The sequence below is a fragment of the Schistocerca gregaria genome, chromosome 1, assembly GCF_023897955.1.
Source record: "Schistocerca gregaria isolate iqSchGreg1 chromosome 1, iqSchGreg1.2, whole genome shotgun sequence".
In the NCBI taxonomy this organism is placed as follows: domain Eukaryota; kingdom Metazoa; phylum Arthropoda; class Insecta; order Orthoptera; family Acrididae; genus Schistocerca; species Schistocerca gregaria.
This window is the reverse complement of record NC_064920.1, coordinates 501,554,815-501,573,955: the sequence shown is the minus strand read 5'-3', so window position 1 is coordinate 501,573,955 and position 19,141 is coordinate 501,554,815. Positions and strand designations below refer to the sequence as shown.

General features: G+C 38.8%; 1 protein-coding gene across 3 annotated transcripts in view; it reads right to left on the bottom strand.

Moving 5' to 3' along the window:
* LOC126354066 (ATP-dependent helicase brm-like) overlaps positions 1-19,141 on the bottom strand; it is a 203,153-nt gene that overhangs the window by 170,001 nt on the left and 14,011 nt on the right. For all 3 annotated transcript variants that reach the window (XM_050003445.1, XM_050003454.1, XM_050003438.1), the window contains exons 4-5: positions 15,806-15,974; positions 8,018-8,282 (exon numbers count right to left, since the gene is read on the bottom strand). In XM_050003445.1, the coding sequence (XP_049859402.1) occupies positions 8,018-8,282; positions 15,806-15,974 (434 nt within the window). The remainder of the gene's footprint in view (positions 1-8,017; positions 8,283-15,805; positions 15,975-19,141) is intronic.

Here is a 19,141-nt window from a genome sequence, read left to right as displayed (position 1 = left end):
CTGGACTCGCATTCGGGAGGACGACGGTTCAATCCCGCGTTCGGCCATCCTGATTTAGGTTTTCCGTCATTTCCCTAAATCACTCCAGGCAAATGCTGGGATGGTTCCTTTGAAAGGGCATGGCCGACTTCCTTCCCCGTCCTTCCCTAATCCGATGAGACCGATGACCTAGCTGTTTGGTCTCTTCCCCCCAAACAATCCAATCCAATCCAATCCATACTGTATATGTATATAAGTAAAATTTCATTATTAGCTATCCTCTCTGGTTTTGCAGTTTTAATAGCCAGAAATGTAACAGTACAAAGTAATCAGCAGCCAATGCTTTTCTGAAACCAATACCAAAAGATGGCTCGACAGGGATTTGAAGTACATTCCTGTCAAATACATCTCCAGTGTCTTAATCAGTCTATCACCTTGGTTGGTATCTGTCTTGAGAGATCAATCAGAACATTTTGACCATCAACATACTATTGATAGAAACCCATCCACGTGATACAGGCATCATCTGACGAGGAGTAACTGCTAGTCAGACACGCAACATATGGTGCATGTAGTATCAGTGAGCATTGGTGCATGTAGTATCAGTAAGCATGCTGTAGATGTGTAGAATTGGGAAAGTGTGCAATCTACCTAAGTTTGACCAAAGGGAGATTGTGATGGTCCAGAGGCTCTGCACGAGCATTTTAGAAACTGCATGATTTGTTGGGTGCTTGAGGAACACTGTGCTGAGTGTCTTCAACATGTGGTGAAACCACATCCAGACATCGTGGGACTGGGAAGCTGCTCCTCATTACAGATGTCGGATATCGTAGAGTGACCCACCCCTCACTACAGATGCCGGATGTCGTAGGCTGGCCCACCCCTCATTACAGATGTCGGATGTCGTAAGCTGGGCAGACTGGTAAAACAGGACAGACAGCGAACTGTGGTGGAACTAGCATCAGACTTTAATGCTGTACAAAGTACAAGAGTGTTCGAACCCACAGAGCACCGAACACGCCTAACAATGGACCTCTGCAGCTGACGACACATGCATGTGCCAATGTTAACACTACAAAATCGGCAACTACAACTGGAGAGGGCACATGACCATTGGCCCTGGATGGTGGCGCAGTCCAGAGCGTTGCGTAGTCTGATGAATCCCAATATAACTACTTCATCATGCTGATGGGAGGGAGCAAATCTGTCATCTTCAAGGGAAACAGCTCCTCGATACGTGTACTGTGGTACAGAGACAAGATGGCAGTCGCTCCTTTATTCTCTGGGGAACATTCATATAGGCATCCATGGGCCCAGTAGAGGGGATGGGCCCAGTAGAGCTCGTGCACAGCACTATGACAGCTAAAGAGTATCATACACTGGTTGCACACCATGTACAACCCTTCATAACAACCATGTTTCTCGACGGCAGACAAACTTTTCGAAAAGATAATGCACCATCTCACAAAACTGGAGTATGGCGGAATGGTTCGAGGAATAGAGTGACTAGTTCCAGTTGATGTGCCGGCCCCCAACTCGCCGAATGAACCCGATCGAACACATCTGAGTGTGGCTGAATATGATGTCAGACCTCATCACCCCCCACCCCCCTCCCACTCCAGAATTTGTGGGAATTAGGTGACTTGTGTGGACAAATGTGGTGCCAATACCTACCAGAGACCTACCAAGGCCTCAGTGCTTCCATGCCATGATGCGTTGCCACTGTTTCCATGCCCAAGCCGGACATACCGGCTATTAGGTAGGTGGTCATAATGTTCTGGCAGATCACTGTATGCATCATGCACAAATTCTGACTTGAAAACAAGCACCACACACACACACACACACACACACACACACACACACACACACACACACACACAAATGCTAAGCTTCAATGTTAAACCTACATTAACTGACTGCTCTCACAGAAACCAGAATGAGTCACTCTAGTAGACATGTTTCCAGTGACCGCACTCACAACTTTCATGTGCACACTCAATATCTACAGAAAGAATCATTGATGGAGAATTGGCACTGATAATAATTCCTAACATCCCAACATTTACCCCTGCACCACCCATATCAAATAATTACTAACAACTGTGGCACCAAGTGTCCATGAACTTCCCCGATGACTAGCATTCTTTAAAGTCAAACAGCCACAATATCAACAGCAAAGGTGACAGGTTCTCTAGGCATGTACATCTATTATACACTATTCTGAATTAGATGACAAATAACCATCCTTGTAGAAATGTCAGCTGGGTTGTAGTGCTTATTTTTGCAAAGACTGTTTCATGTAATCAGCAATTTTTTGGTTGTGGACATGACAGTTCAACATACTAACATCATATTCATCATTTGGATTTACTACCCTCGTATTTGCTGTGTCTGCAGTTAAAATTATTGGATATAAGGTCCACCTACTGTGCAAAACACTGTTTTTTCATGTTTCAGCACCTCTGTGTCTAAGCTCTATATCATCTGATGTTACATCAATGTATACCTGCACAAGAACAACAAGGAAACATACAAGACACATACATGATGAAATAACAGCCATATTTAGGTCTATAACAGCACAAAATTACTTAGTGCTCAACAAAGAATTTTATTCTCCACATGGATTGCCGATGAGTTCACTGATTAGTGACCTCCTAACCAACATATTCATGAACAACTTAGAGAAGAAGGTGTTCAGACACATAATAAAAAATAAATTACAAATACTAACCGGTACAGTCCCCGACAATCAGTCTTTCCTTCTCATCCCATCCGGTAGGTCTCTATTGATGACTTTAATGAACTCAAACCCTTTTTCCGAGCCCTCACTAGTCCTTTTCCTTCGCCCCTCTTCCTTTCCCTTCAACCCTACTGCTGGAAGAAGGAGCCACTGGCTCCGAAAGCTTGAAAACTGTAATACCTTTCAAATGTGTGGTCTCCTGCCACCGCTTGGTGAGTAGGTTTTTACCTATCCAAATATTTGCAAAATTAAATACTGGTACTGTTATGTCAATGACATAAATGCCTGATTGACAAAACCACATACACACACACACACACACACACACACACACACACACACACACACACACACACATCAAAAAAGCTAGATAACAAAATAAATACACCCAAATATGTCCAAACATTTCTGTCTGTACTAGAAATGGGCATCACACTGTATTTTCTGGCACTCACCATACAAAAGATACACGTCATTCATGACTTCACAATAGTCTGGAAACCAACAACCATGTGCATCACCACCCACAATCTATCTAATCACCCACTGGCACACAAAGCAAGCAAGCTTGAGATTCACGCTCCACAGATTAAACAGAACACCCATAAGCAAACGAAACTACACTCAGGAATTGAACACAATTAAAAAAAAAAAAAAAATAGCAGTGGAAAATGATTATGATGCTCATATGACAGAGAAACTAAACCAGCAAGTCTGTAAACAGAGAAGACCTTCTACTACGCATAACATAATGCACCGACAATGAGCACATGCAAGACATAACAGGGCAACAACACACGTACAAAAGTATGTACAAGAACACACACATAATAACAAACTCAACACTTTATTACTTCTAGAATATTGGTACAAGAAGACAGTTGCAACGGAGTGATTGCACTACTGGCCCGATACACGTAGGCCAAATGTCAATAAATAACTGAGAATGAGACTAGGTGAGCCCGAGCTGAGTGGAGGTCTCTGTCAGTACTAGCGTCTTCTGACATGAGTTGTGCCATACAACTGAACACCTGGATTGTGCGTGTGGAATCTATGGTGGTCACTACAAAAACTGAAAGGCAGATTCTCACCCATAACAGTATAAACATACTCACATAACAACAAAATTGTTCAAAGAACAGACAACATATTAAAGAAATAAGGAGTTCCAATAGGATAAAGGACAAACAACCCAACACAGAAAAACCACAGAACACAATAAGCATCCACCTATAAATTCAACAGATCAGGTATATAAAAACTCACATCGAACACTTCTCGGACAGTGTACAAATGACAAACATGCAGGAACTTTAAAACAAGATATTCAGATCACCTCAGGGCTCTGAGAAGTAACAGCTTCACCCAACTACAATAGAAACAGATTTAAAAATACATAAATCCATCCACAGCCTATACCAAAAACTAAGAATAGATGAAAACTTCCACATGCAGAAGGAAAACAGGTTATAAATGGATACACTACACTAAACAAGAGGCAAACTACTTAACACAAAAATTTTATTCAAAAGACAATACAAACAGCAACAGCCCCCCCCCCCCCTCACACACACACACACACACACACACACATAACAGGGTGTGTGTGTGTGTGTGTGTGTGTGTGTGTGAGAGAGAGAGAGAGAGAGAGAGAGAGAGAGAGAGAGAGAGAGAGAGAGAGAGGGGGGGGGGGGAGGGGGGGGGAGGGGGGGGGGGAACACACACACACACACACACACACACACACAAAGAGAGAGAGAGAGAGAGCACTTCAGAATAACTGCTGAACACTGACTGGGATATGACACACGACAACAATGTTTGCAATGTGTTTCAGAGAAATGAAAAGAATTCATTACAAAAAAAAATTCTGAAAATAAGTGTACTATTTCTGTGTGCTTCTCAGTAACTTACAGGAATGCAAAAGAAAATGAATCTGCCAAAACAAAACATAAGTAATAGCAAATATATACATGGAATATCTTGGTACAACAAAATTTTGTTCAAACATAAAGTGATGTGTTAACTTGCCAAATATTGTTCTTTAGGCTTAATTTTTGTACTTAAGCTATCACTCAAAATATGTTCAAAGTTCATAAATTTCAATAAATGAAACCCACTCATGATGGTGCAGAAATACCTTTCGGTCACATGAAAAAACAGTGTTTTGCGTAACAGGTAGGCCTTATTTCCAATAATGCCAACATCAAGTTCTGTGCCTCATTCCAGATATTAACAATGGAAATCATGTACATAAGACCCAGAAACCTAGCAACAACCAAGCTGATGGCAGCTGCTTCACTGCCACAATCGAAGAAAACAAAACAGGCAAAAACTAACATATTTATTTTTAGGCATAAAGGAGATAAGTCTACACAAATTCGTTGCCCAAGGTACAACAATTAACCAATATTATTGCCCTCAAATGTTAAAAGGAAAATATGAGGCACTATACAAAATACCTGCACTGAGATAATCTACTCCACCATAATAATACTCCTCCCCCTCCTCTTATGTCACACAGCCCTGAGTGACAGGCAGTTTTTTGGATGGAGGAGGAAAACAAAAGTAACAATTGCTTCACACCCAACATATCCACCTGGTTTCCACCGCTTGTAACTTTTTCCTGCCCCTACAATAAAAAGAACTCCAGGAAGGAAGTATTTTCACGGAATAGGAGAGGTGAAACAAAACTTTCCGCAGGAATTATGCAACATTACTTTTGGCAACTGTAAAAACTATTTCCATCAATACATGAGAATTAGTCCAATGGACACTATTCTGAAGATAATACAATTAAATGCACATGTAAATTGCACATAAAATGTGTAATTTAATAGTTCTACTTTTTATTGTCCCCGACACATTCTGGCAATGCGTTGTACATACAGTATAAGTGTACATTTCATAGTGATTATGTATAAGGTGGCAGACACTGCTCTGTGAGAGCAAAATGCCTCTTAACTTCCAAGAAGAAAATATGTTGTCCAACTCATATTTCACTCTGAACAATGAATCTGGCTTAGAATATTTTGAGCTTTCGAATAAATACTCGATTTGATTTATTTTGTGCCATCTTTCTCTCCTCTCACTTCCACTATTTCACCAGTTGTTTAACTTCATTATCATTCCTCTCAATAGTTTCCTTCCATTTCCTACAAAGGCATCTTCCAGTTTTTTCCCCTTAATTTGCTGGTGTCATTTTTCCTCTTATTTCATGGCATTTTGCCTTTCACAGTACCCTCACATCATTCAAATCTGATTATACTCAAGTTGTCCAGGCATGCAACTATCTTTCATCTAATTTCAATTGTACCTGTTTCCTAAAACCTTATTATTGCTTTAATTTGTTTAAATCTTAAATGTCAGTATTAATTTATTATTTCAAAAGATTTGAGTATGATCTGTAAAACTAGAAATTTTGCCATTTTATTTGTGACTATTTAAATCACAGTTCCATATGTGTGCACATTTGTGTAGGAGAATGGTGAACAATTCACTCTACTTCAGGGATTGTCACATTAGCTGTTGTTGAAATCATAAAAATGATAAGGAATGGTACGTCATGGAAAGACAAAAAAGATGATGAACAGGTTGATTTCGAACATTTGCCAACTTATAATGTAGTCATATAATACACCACACCATCCATTGTTAATCAACAATTAATAACGCAGTACAATTTACAAAAATAAAAAGCTGAATACCCGTCTCTCCACTGTAAGGTGAAATCTGTTTTACAAAGCAGTCAATGATCATTAAGTACATGGGGGAGTTGGAAAATAAGTTTCCCCTGTCAACTGTGGTCAGAGTTGTGTATGAAGGGAAAAGTACATTGAGACATTTATCACAGCACTTCATAAGCTTCAAAAAGACTTCCAGGAAAAAAATCAGGGCACTGAATTCGGAAAAAGCATTGAATGGCTTGTTTAACATCAGCATTGCTGCCACAGCACCTTCCACCGAGAGTCTTCTTCAAAGCAGGAAACAGATGGAAGCCACTTGGTGCGAGATCCGGACTGCAAGGCGGATGGTGTAGGCGCTCCCAACCAAGAGTTGCAATATGGTTTTGCATTGCTGTCGCCATGTGTGGTCCCGCATTGTCATCCAACAGCAGAACGCCAGATCTGAGAAGGCTAGGCCGCTTTTTCCGAATCACCTCTTTCAATTTCAACAGATTAGCACAGTATTTATGGTTGCATACTCTAGAAAGTCCAGCAGTAAAACACCTTTGGCGTCCCAGAAAACGGTAAGTAGCACTTTACCTGCAGACAGAGTGCTTTTGAACATTTGCATCTGTAGTGGCCACATGCATCCGTCAAGATCTCGGTATGTCCTGCACTTGCTGATGTCCATCACTGAATTGCTGGCACCATCTCCACACCATTTGTCTCAACATCACACTTGACCCACACACATCAACAAGGAGGTTATGAATTTCGGTTCCTGATACACTACGTGCCCATTCATAGCAGATAACAGCTCTCACTTCTGCCTTTGACCACGACTCCAAAACGCACCTTCTCTCCATTGCTCCATGAAAAGACTGAGAAGCTAGCCTCCGCTTTGCCCATACCACACAACTCTGCCCACAGTCAACAGGGGAAACTTATTTTCCAATTTCCCCTTGTAGCTTTTGGAAAAAAAGTAAAACCCATAAAAATTTTCAGCAGAGGTAATCACAGATATTTAATTGTTCTGCAAATGCTAACACGAACCTTAGTGAATATGTTGTGCCAAACAAAAATTTGTGCCAATTTGGGATTTGAACTTAAATCTCTTGCTTACTGCAAGTAATCACCTGAACCATTAAGCAACCTAGGTCACTTTCAGGGCCAACTCAAACTTTAATAAGTAGATTTGGAACAAATCCCAGTCCTGTACAAATATCCACTGTCACAAAGTATTCATTACACAGCAGGATTAGCAATTGTCAACAATTTTCACTGACCGAATTCCATGCCATTGTAACTTATCCCTACTGGTTCCATTTTTCATTTCTGTGAATAAATTCAACTGGGAAATATATGTCTTAGCTGATCACAACAAATGTTGGAGATTGACCTAAGCTGAAATAGTAATAAAATGCTAATTAAGGATCTGACACAAACGGATAATATACATATTTTTCTAACTACAATCTGATCGCAAAAAAATTAATAAATAAAAAAAATAAAAAATGACTTAATACACTTGTGAATAACCAATTAACTAGGCTATTATCATACCAATTATTTAAATATTAGTTAATAAATAAATAACACCACACATACAAATAAATAGACTACTAGCCTGTTTTCCCGCTCATTAAGCAGCACAAGAGGATCTATGCCAACTGGTTTGCTGACAGGAGTCACACGGTTCTGATGAGGAAGTGACTGGCCAGTGGCAGCAGCACGAGGAGCATTTGGTGTTGAAGCAGAAGAGGCTCCTGTTGGAGCTGATGCTGAAGTGTGTGCTGATGAAGGTGTCGTTCCCGTAGCAGTTGTTCCTGTTGCAGGTATTGATGCTGTGGCTGAGGAGATCGACTGTGTCCTGGGGGTGCACGCAGCCATGCCTGAGAATGTAAGATATGTGACTACAGATTAGCAAATGGAACAAAAACACTAATGTGAAAAAACATTTATTTTGTATGAATAATGCAATAAAGTATGAACAGCCAAATAGAAATGAAACTCACACTGGAGTTACTCTCTGTACTACTAAGTGCATTAAAGGGTAGTCTATGGCATTGGCTCCTTGCTTAGATTGCCTTTATTGTGAATCTCACAGTGCAAAGTCCCAAGTGACTGGAAAAAGGCACAGGTAAATCCTTTTTATAAGAAGGGCAAAAAAATGGACCCACAACATTACAGACCAATATCACTAACATCGCTTTGCTGCAGAATACTTGAACATATTCTCAGTTAGAATACAATACATTTTCTTCATACTGCCAAGCTAATGACCGCCAGTCAGGATGGTTACGTACCGCTGATGTGAAACTCAGCTTGATCTTTTGTCTGGTATACTGCAAACTATGGATGAAGGGCGACAGGCAGGTTTCATGTTTCTGGAGTTCCGGAAAAGGTGTGACACAGTGCCTCAATGCAGGCTGTTAAAGGAGATACAAGCATATGGAATAGTTTCATACATATGTGAGTGGGTCAAAGACTCTTCTTGAGTTACAGAATTCATCATGTCATCCTCGATGGTGAGTGGTTATCAGAAACAAGAGTATCATCATGTGTGTTCCAGACAAGAGTATCATCATGAGCGCTTCCAGGAAAGTGTGATAGGATCACTATTGTTCTCTATATACATAAATGATATGGCAGACAGGGTGGGCAGTAATCTGTGGTTGTTTGCTGATGTTGCTGTGGTGTGCAATAAGATGTCAAAGTTGAGTGACTGTAAGAAGATACAAGATGACTTAGACAAAATTTCTGTAAGTTAATGTGGATTAGTAGGAAAAACAAACTTGTAACAAATGTAAAATTATAAAGAATGTAGCAACCAATCTCGAAAACATATTTTATTTATCTTCTTGCAAATTGATTACAACTGATATCAGTCATCATCGGTGCTAAAACAAATACAAGAGACAGGGAATAAACAACAACTGATTTAACAAACTTACATCAAATGCAATATACAGGGTGGTCCAATGATTGTGACCGGGACAAATATCTCACGAAATAAGCGTCAAATGAAAAAACTACAAAGAACGAAACATGTCTACCTTGAAGGGGGAAACCAGATGGTGCTATGGCTGGCCCACTAGATGGCGCTGCCACAGGTCAAACAGATATCAACTGCGTTTTTCTAAATAGGAACCCCCATTTTTTATTACGTATTTGTGTAGTGCGTAAAGAAATATGAATGTTTTAGTTGGACCACTTTTTTTGCTTTGTGATAGATGGCGCTGTAATAGTCACAATCATATGGATCACAATTTTAGACGAACAGTTGGTAACAGGTAGGTTTTTAAAATTAAAATACAGAACATAGGTACGTTTGAACATATTATTTCAGTTGTTCCAATGTGATACATGTACCTTTGTGAACTTATCATTTCTGAGAAGGCATGCTGTTACAGCTTGATTACCTGCAAATACCACATTAATGCAATAAATGCTCACAATGATGTCCGTCAACCTCAATGCATTTGGCAATATGTTTAACGACATTCCTCTCAACAGTGAGTAGTTCGTCTTCCGTAATGTTCGCATATGCATTGACAATGCGCTGACGCATGTTGTCAGGCGTTGTCGGCGGATCACGAGAGCAAATATCCTTCAACTTCCCCACAGAAAGAAATCCTCGGACATCAGATCCAGTGAACATGCGGGCCATTGTATGGTGCTTCGATGACCAATCCACTTGTCATGAAATATGCTACTCAATACCGCTTCAACAGCACGCGAGCTATGTGCCAGACATCCATCATTTTGGAAGTACATCGCCATTCTGTCATGCAGTGAAACATCTTGTAGTAACATCGGAAGAACATTACGTAGGAAATCAGCATACATTCCACCATTTATATTGCCATCGATAAAATGGGGGCCAATTATCCTTCCTCCCATAATCCCGCACCATACATTAACCCGCCAAGGTCGCTGATGTTCCACTTTTCGCAGCCATCGTGGATTTTCCGCTGCCCAATAGTGCATATTATGCCAGTTTACGTTACCGTTGTTGATGATCACGCTTCGTCGCTAAATAGAACATGTGCAAAAAATCTGTCTTTGTCCCATAATTTCTCTTGTGCCCAGTGGCAGAACTGTACACCACACTCAAAGTTGTCACCATGCAATTCCTGGTACATAGAAATATGGTACGGGTGCAATCGATGTTGATGTAGCATTCTCAACACCAACGTTTTTGAGTTTTCCGATTCTCGCACAATTTGTCTGCTACTGATGTACGGATTAGCCGCAACAGCAGCTGAAACACCTACTTGGGCATCATTATTTGTTGCAGGTCACGGTTGACGTTTCACATGTGGCTGAAAACTTCCTGTTTCCTTAAATAAAGTAACTATCTGGTGAATGGTCCGGACACTTGGATGATGTCATCCAGGTTACCGAGCAGCATACATAGCCAGGCCCATTGGGCATTTTGATCACAATAGCCATACATCAACACAATATTGACCTTTTCCAAAATTGGTAACTGGTCCATTTTAACATGGGTAATGTATCACGAAGCAAATACCGTCCGCACTGGTGGAATTTTACGTGATACCACATACTTATACGTTTGTGACTATTACTGCGCCATCTGTCACAAAGCGAAAAAAGTGGTCCAACTAAAACATTCATATTTATTTACGTACTACACAAATATATAATAAAAAATGGGGGTTCCTATTTTTAAAAAATGCAATTGATACCGGTTTGACCTACGGCAGCCCAATCTAGCGGGCCAACCATTGCGCCATCTGGTTTTCCCCTTCCAGCTGAACTAGTTTAGCTCTTTGTAGTTTTTTTGTTTGATGCTTATTTCATGAGATATTTGGCCCGGTCACTATAGATGGACCACCCTGTATACAGATGTCTGAAATTAAAATTCAAAGTCATAACATACCATTTTTCTAACTGACACATGCCATAAGTAGAAGTACGGTCCTTGGCAGATTTTTATCGTGAAGTGACACATCATAGGTCAACACTACAACAAAACAACATGAGGTGGCGCCACTTTGCAATAAGCGCCCACTACTTAAAATAAAAAAGTAATGTAAAATACAAGCAATAAGAAATATGACATTACAAAAAAATTATACAGTGATGGTAATTGATTTGTGTAAATGGAATCATATTTTTAGAGAGTTTATCTCTTCTTACAATTTTGACGATTGTCTTTTGATGTTATATTTAATTTGTTGTTATCATCTGACCAACAATGTTCAGACATTTTCACTTGTTGTAATTGTTTAAATTGGTATCATCAATTCATCAGTTACCATCACTGTATAATTTTTTTGTCATTTGATATTTCTTATTGCTTGTATTTTATATTGTTGTTGTTGTTGTCTTCAGTCCTGAGACTGGTTTGATGCACCTCTCCATGCTACTCTATCCTGTGCAAGCTTCTTCATCTCCCAGTACCTACTGCAACCTACATCCTTCTGAATCTATTTGGTGTATTCATCTCTTGGTCTCCCTCCACAATTTTTACGGTCCACACTGCCCTCCAATACTAAATTGGTGATCCCTCGATGTCTCAGAACATGACCTACCAACCGATCCCTTCTTCTAGTCAAGTTGTGCCACATACTTCCCTTCTCCCCAATCCTATTCAACACCTCCTCATTAGTTATGTGATCTACCCATCTAATCTTCAGCATTCTTCTGTAGCACCACATTTCGAAAGCTTCTATTCTTTTCTTGTCTAAACTATTTATCGTCCATGTTTCACTTCCATACATGGCTACACTCCATACAAATACTTTCAGAAAAGACTTCCTGACACTTAAATCTATACTCGATGTTAACAAATTTCTCTTCTTCAGAAACGCTTTCCTTCCCATTGCCAGTCTACATTTTATATACTCTCTACTTCGACCATCATCAGTTATTTTGCTCCCCAAATAGCAAAACTCTATTACTACTTTAAGTGTCTCATTTCCTAATCTAATTCCCTCAGCATCACCCAACTTAATTCGACTACATTCCATTATCCTCGTTTTGCTTTTGTTGATGTTCATCTTATATCCTCCTTTCAAGACACTATCCATTCCGTTCAACTGCTCTTCCAAGTCCTTTGCTGTCTCTGACAGAATTACAATGTCATCGGCGAACCTCAAAGTTTTTATTTCTTCTCCATGGATTTTAATACCTACTCCGAATTTTTCTTTTGTTTCCTTGCTCAATATACAGATTGAATAACATCGGGGAGAGGCTACAACCCTGTCTCACTCCCTTCCCAACCACTGCTTCCCTTTCATGCCCCTCAACTCTTATAACTGCCATTTGGTTTCTATACAAATTGTAAATAGCCTTTCGCTCCCTGCATTTTAGCCCTGCCACCTTCAGAATTTGAAAGAGAGTATTCCAGTCAACATCGTCAAAAGCTTTCTCTAAGTCTACAAATGATAGAAACATAGGTTTGCCTTTCCTTAATCTAGCTTCTAAGATAAGTCGTAGGGTCAGTATTGCCTCACGTGTTCCAACATTTCTACGGAATCCAAACTGATCTTCCTCCAGGTCGGCTTCTACTAGTTTTCCATTCGTCTGTCAAGAATTCATGTTAGTAATTTGCAGCCGTGACTTATTAACCTGATAGTTCGGTAATTTTCACATCTGTCAATGCCTGCTTTCTTTGGGATTGGAATAATTATATTCTTCTTGAAGTCTGAGGGTATTTCGCCTGTCTCATAGATCTTGCTCCCAGATGGTAGAGTTTTGTCAGGACTGGCTCTCCCAAGGCCGCCAGTAGTTCTAATGGAATGTTGTCTACTCCCGGGGCCTTGTTTCGACTTAGGTCTTTCAGTGCTCTGTCAAACTCTTCACGCAGTATCATATCTCCAATTTCATCTTCATCTACATCCTCTTCCATTTCCATAATATTGTCCTCAAGTACATCGCCCTTATATAGACCCTCTATATACTCCTTCCACCTTTCTGCTTTCCCTTCTTTTCTTAGAACTGGGTTTCCATCTCAGCTCTTAATATTCATACAAGTGGTTCTCTTTTCTCCAAAGGTCTCTTTAATTTTCCTGTAGGCAGTATCTATCTTACCCCTAGTGAGATAAGCCTCTACATACTTACATTAATCCTCTAGCCATCCCTGCTTAGCCATTTAGCACTTCCTGTCAATCTTATTTTTGAGACATTTGTATTCCTTTTTGCCTGCTTCATTTACTGCATTTTTATATTTTCTCCTTTCGTCAATTAAATTCAATATTTCTTTCTATTTTATTTACATCAATATTTCTTCAGTTACCCAAGGATTTCTACTAGCCCTTGTCTTATATTTTATATTACTTTTTTATATTTTATATTACTTTTTTCATTTTATGTAGAGGGCACTTATTGCAACGTGGCACCACCTCATGTTGTCTTGTTGAAGTGTTGACCTATGATGTGTCACTTCATGATAGAAATCTGCCAAGGACAGTACTTCTACTTATGGCATGTGTCGGTTAGAAAAATGGTATGTTATGAGTTTGAATTTTAATTTCAGACATCTGTATATATTGTAATTGATGTAACTATGTTTTATTGTCAATTTTTTGTTTGTTAAAGCATTGTTGTTTATGCCCTGTATCCTGTATTTGTTTTAGCACTGATGATGACTGATATCAGTTGAAATCGATTTGCAAGAAGATAAATAAATTGTGTTTCCACAACTAGTTGCTACATTCTTTATAATTTTAAACTTGTAATGTTCAGGTACAGCATTAGTAGTGTACTGCTTGACACAGTCACATTGTTTAAAAATCTGGGTGTAATGTTGCAAAGCAATATGAAATAGAACAAAAACATGAGGATTGTGGTAGGAAGGGCAAATGGTAGACTTCAGTTTATTGGAAGAATTTATAGCAAGTGTGGTTCATCTGTACAGAAAATCACTCATAGGTTGCTAGAGCGACCTCTTCTCGCTTGAGTACTGCTCGAGTGTTTGAGGTCCATATGAGGTCGAATTAAAGGAAGACAACGAATCAATTCAGAGGCAGGCTGCTAGATTTGTTACTGGTAGGTTTGAACAACACATAACTGTTACAGAATCTTTGGGAACTCAAATGGGAATCCCTGAAAGGAAGGCGACATCCTTTTCGAGGAACATTATTGAGAAAATTTAGATGCCGTCATTTGAAACTGAAGGCAGAACGATTCTGTTGTCATCAACGTACATTCCACGTAAGGACCACAAAAATAGGATATGAGAAATTATGGCTCATATGGAGGTATATAGGTAGTCATTTTTGCCTTGTTCTATTTGTAAGGATAACAGGAAAGGAAATGACTAGTAGCGGTACTGGGTACCCTCTGCCAAGCACCATAAGGTGGACTGTGGAGTATCAATGTAGACGTAGATGTAGATTCCAGATACTGAGGGGAGGGGGGTGGGGGGGTGCGGGGGGCAGGAATCTGCAGTTCTGCAGATGATTGTTAATGATCTTACTTGTTTGTTCTACTTTAGGCAGCAACTTATTAAATCCCATAACAGTAGCAAGAACAATGAAAAGAAAGGCACTGACACTTTTAAGAGATGTCCCAAATTTGTAAAAAGTTGTGTCTGCTAAAGAACACATTTAGGAAATACCAAACAGTAAACACAAAATAAGTTAGCAGTAAATGCCACATTCATTTTACAATCTTTTCATACTATTTTTCAAACAAATTGAAATATATTTCTTGTTTTATGTTTATTTATTGTATAAAATAAAGTTCCTACTGTTTGAAGAACTACAGAGTTTCTAGATATTTCAAGTTCATCTAGGAAATCGATAATTAGTTAAAAGATAGTGTGACTATGGCACTATGAGAGGAGAACGATACACCTACGAATTTTTAGCACACCATGTAAACAAAGCACTCCCAAAAGTCAGATATTTTAGAATGAAACTATATGCAGCATTTGTTTTTTTGAATGCATTTTACTAGTAACTCAATTATGGAAGGCTTGACCTGTGTTTTGAATATTTAGCACTTCATCTTTTAGGGAAAAGACCCAAAACACACACAATTCAGCCACTATAAACATTACGTTGATGTAGGAAACAACGTAAATGGCTGCAGTAAAGGCGAAAAAGTACTCTTATCGTAAACAGCAAACTTCAGCCAATGTTTTAACACAGTCAATAGCAATTAATTTCCTACTACAGCAACAACTTTTCTAATAACTTATTCGAACAAGATAAACTGATTTGAAATTTTGTACTAGTATTGTATAAAACTTAAGAATTGTGGAAAATACTATCCAAGTACTTTTCTAATTCTGCAAGATTAACTGATACATCAACTAATAAGATCAATAACAACCAAAATTTTAATCCACAATAAATATCATAATGTAAGACAATATACGTAACTTATAAGTAGATGACATCTTTTTAATATTGCCAACTTATATGTTTTCTGATCAAACCTGTATCAGGCATAGGAAATCCTCCTTGCCGAACACCCTGTATAGCAGCTGACAAGTGTCCAGTAAGTGGCATGTTACGTGCTAACAGCCTATAGGCTGCTATCTGTGCTCGAAGTTGGAAAACCTGGTCTCCACTGAATGGTGGCTTATCTAAGTTGTTGTGTACATTCTGAAACAATGAAATCTGAGAATGTTGGCACCTGTAAACAACTATTTAACCAGACAGTGGTTTAGTGTAATTCTAGACAAAACTGTACTGTCATATGATCAATTAATCTGATTTAACTGACGATATGCAAGGTAACATATTATTACATGTATTGTGTAAATTAGTTAACAAAAGTAGCAATGTCCTTAGATGATTCTTAAGTTGATGACATACGTTAATCTTTTACACACACACACACACACACACACACACACACACACACACACACACACACAGAGAGAGAGAGAGAGAGAGAGAGAGAGAGAGAGAGAGAGAGAGAGAGAGAGATGATGATGATGATGATGATGATGATGATTGGGTTACACATTTAAAAACACACTGGCCAAAAGAAATAGGTGAGTGGTAAAGGTAATCCAGTACATCATGGAGAAAGTTTCAGGTTTCGATCAGGGCGATATAAGCCAACAGTATTACTACAGGAAAGGTAAGTAAAGAGCTTTCACTTACCCAGTAGATCAGCTAGACTCCACAGTTATAAGTGGTGCATGTCTGAAGTACTGAAGCTTCTTCAAAAGTCACGGGTGTTCAGTGCTAGTATTTATTTTAATACAACTTAAGGTGGTACAGTGGCTCAGTGATGCAAATTAGCAGGCATTTTGGTAAGGCAAGCCACTGGTTAAGGCAGAAGCTGACTGGTCATAGTGTAATATAACAAATGCCCTTGGAATGTCCCATTACACTAATTTCACAATTAAATTCACTTCCAAACATTGGGGTGTGGGATGGGTGGTATTCAAAGAAGATCAATTCTCAACTATCCAAGAGTGACTACAGAAATAAGCAATAGTTACTTCTTGCACACTATGCATCAGAATAAGCCAAGAACACAACTTAGCTGCTGCAAACCTAGTGAACGGCAATAAGACAAAAAAAGTTTGGATGCTAGGTGTCACTGAAAGTTAACACTGTTTAAAATGACAAGTTACAAAGTCAGGAAGATTATCTTCAACATTCTGCATGAAAAAAGTAGGATAAGCTGAAATGCAGTTAAAGAAGAGCTAGGTGTTAAAAATGCAAAATGAGAGAAATAGAGATCTACAGGGATAACAAATGCCGTGTGACAAAACATATGAATCAATACAGAAAATTTACACTGAACACCTATTTTTCATCGCTGTATGACAGGCTGTTGTTGCTCTTGCATGTCATGATGTTATGACTCTGTCCATCTGTTTTCTGCCCTGTCTCTGCACCGCTCATGCTTTCTTGGCACTATTTTTGCAAACCCAATGTGGCATTTTTTGTGTTTTGAGATGCTGCTTTCAATTAACTTTACTGTGTACATGTCACAGGCACCTATTTACAAGTTATCATTTACAACTTTAAATAACATTTTACTGTGGACTTATGTTTATACAATAGTTTTTAATTGTATTTCAACTTATTCTATTTTATTTTCTCTAGAATGTTAAAGATCATATCCCTGACTTTGCAACACGCCATTGTAAACAGTGCTTATGGTCAGTGGCACCCAGTAGCCAAGCCTCCTCGCCAATTTGTACTGCAGCTGTAAGCACAATGTGCTGATGATGGCCCAAACAGGCCTTCAGTGTTTATCATAATTTTATCATGTTTTACACTATGTGAAATGCCAATTATGGGTGTATATTTTACTTGCCTCTTTCATTAACTTTAAGGACACAGGTATGTTGATAGTTCCACCTCGGAAAATGTGAATCACATTATTACTTGTAGTAGCCTATTGGTAGCTTAGCACAATACTATTATTCCTAAACATGTAATTTTTTTTACATCAATCTGAAGATAATCGTTGTGATTGACACTGGTCACTGAATAAAATAAATACTTGTGATCATAGATATTGTGGATTTATGTACTATCTGATAGATGTCATATTAACAATATGACGCTCAAAAGACTGAAAACATTGTTTCGAAGAACATAATGGATCGTAGGATACAAAATGAGCTGTGCAAAGTCCTATGATCAGTTGGAATTTAATTCCAAGCCTGATCATCACCTAGGGAAAGATTAAAAGAAGAAACACCACCACATTTGTTTCACTTGTTCCAATATTGTAGTGGTAGAATTACAAAGTATGATATCTGAACTCTTGTATTACACAAAATGGATACTTCACAACTCAGAAATCCATGGGTGAAAGTTTCCAATACTTTTTCTGTAATATATTGGTGCCTCTGCTTACTCCTTCATTTTTTATGGATAACAGCTCTTGTCCCACGAAAATTGAGTTCTCAACTGGTGAGCGACCAACTAGAAGGTGAGTGCATTATTTGAAACCAGCCCTGTGTACTCCAAAGATATCAATATCAGTGAAAGATAACTCCCAGAACTTCTGACAGACATCCATAAAAAGAACAACTGCACTCCTAGCTTTTAGAACCACAGGCTCCTTCTTCAGGGTAGAAAAGAGGAGAGGGGAGGGGAGTGCAAGGATTGGTCAGAAGGAAACCATGTTAACAGATGGCCACAGTGTATGAGGACAAAAAGTGGCAAATCTGAACAAAAATGTTTCACCAAGTAGAAGGTTGGTTTTTCTTAATCTGGGTTCTGAATGTACTGCCACCCCTCAGAACTCCAACATAACCTATTACTTCCTGTTTCCCAATCTGAATACGGATGGTGTGATTCCAAAAGCTGTAAGCACTGCCTCTATTTATTTTTGTGTCTAAGAAGAACAATGGCTTCACCACCTCCTGAAATACAAGCCAACCCATCGGTCTCTTTGTGAAATTCCAGGTGCTCTATGCTTCCTTTCAATTTATATTCATGAGACTTTTCTTTTAAAATTTGTGTACATTAACAGCAATCAAAGTAGACAGAACTCATGCAGCAACCTGTTCAATCTGAAGTTGTTATAATGTATTATACACACCAATGTGGTTGCTGCAATGTGAGCTTTTCCCCAAAATTTTCCAAGTTTTACAGAATAATGACTTCGTCTTCTTTGTTATCACCTCACAGACAAGTTATTACTTATGTCTAACACTTCATTAATCAGATTCACAATGTCAAAAATTATATCTATTCGAGAGTGCATAATTCTACAGAATTCTTACAATTACATTTACAACAATTTTGTATTTCTTTGTTTCACTTCAAGGTTCTGTACTGTATTTCAACCT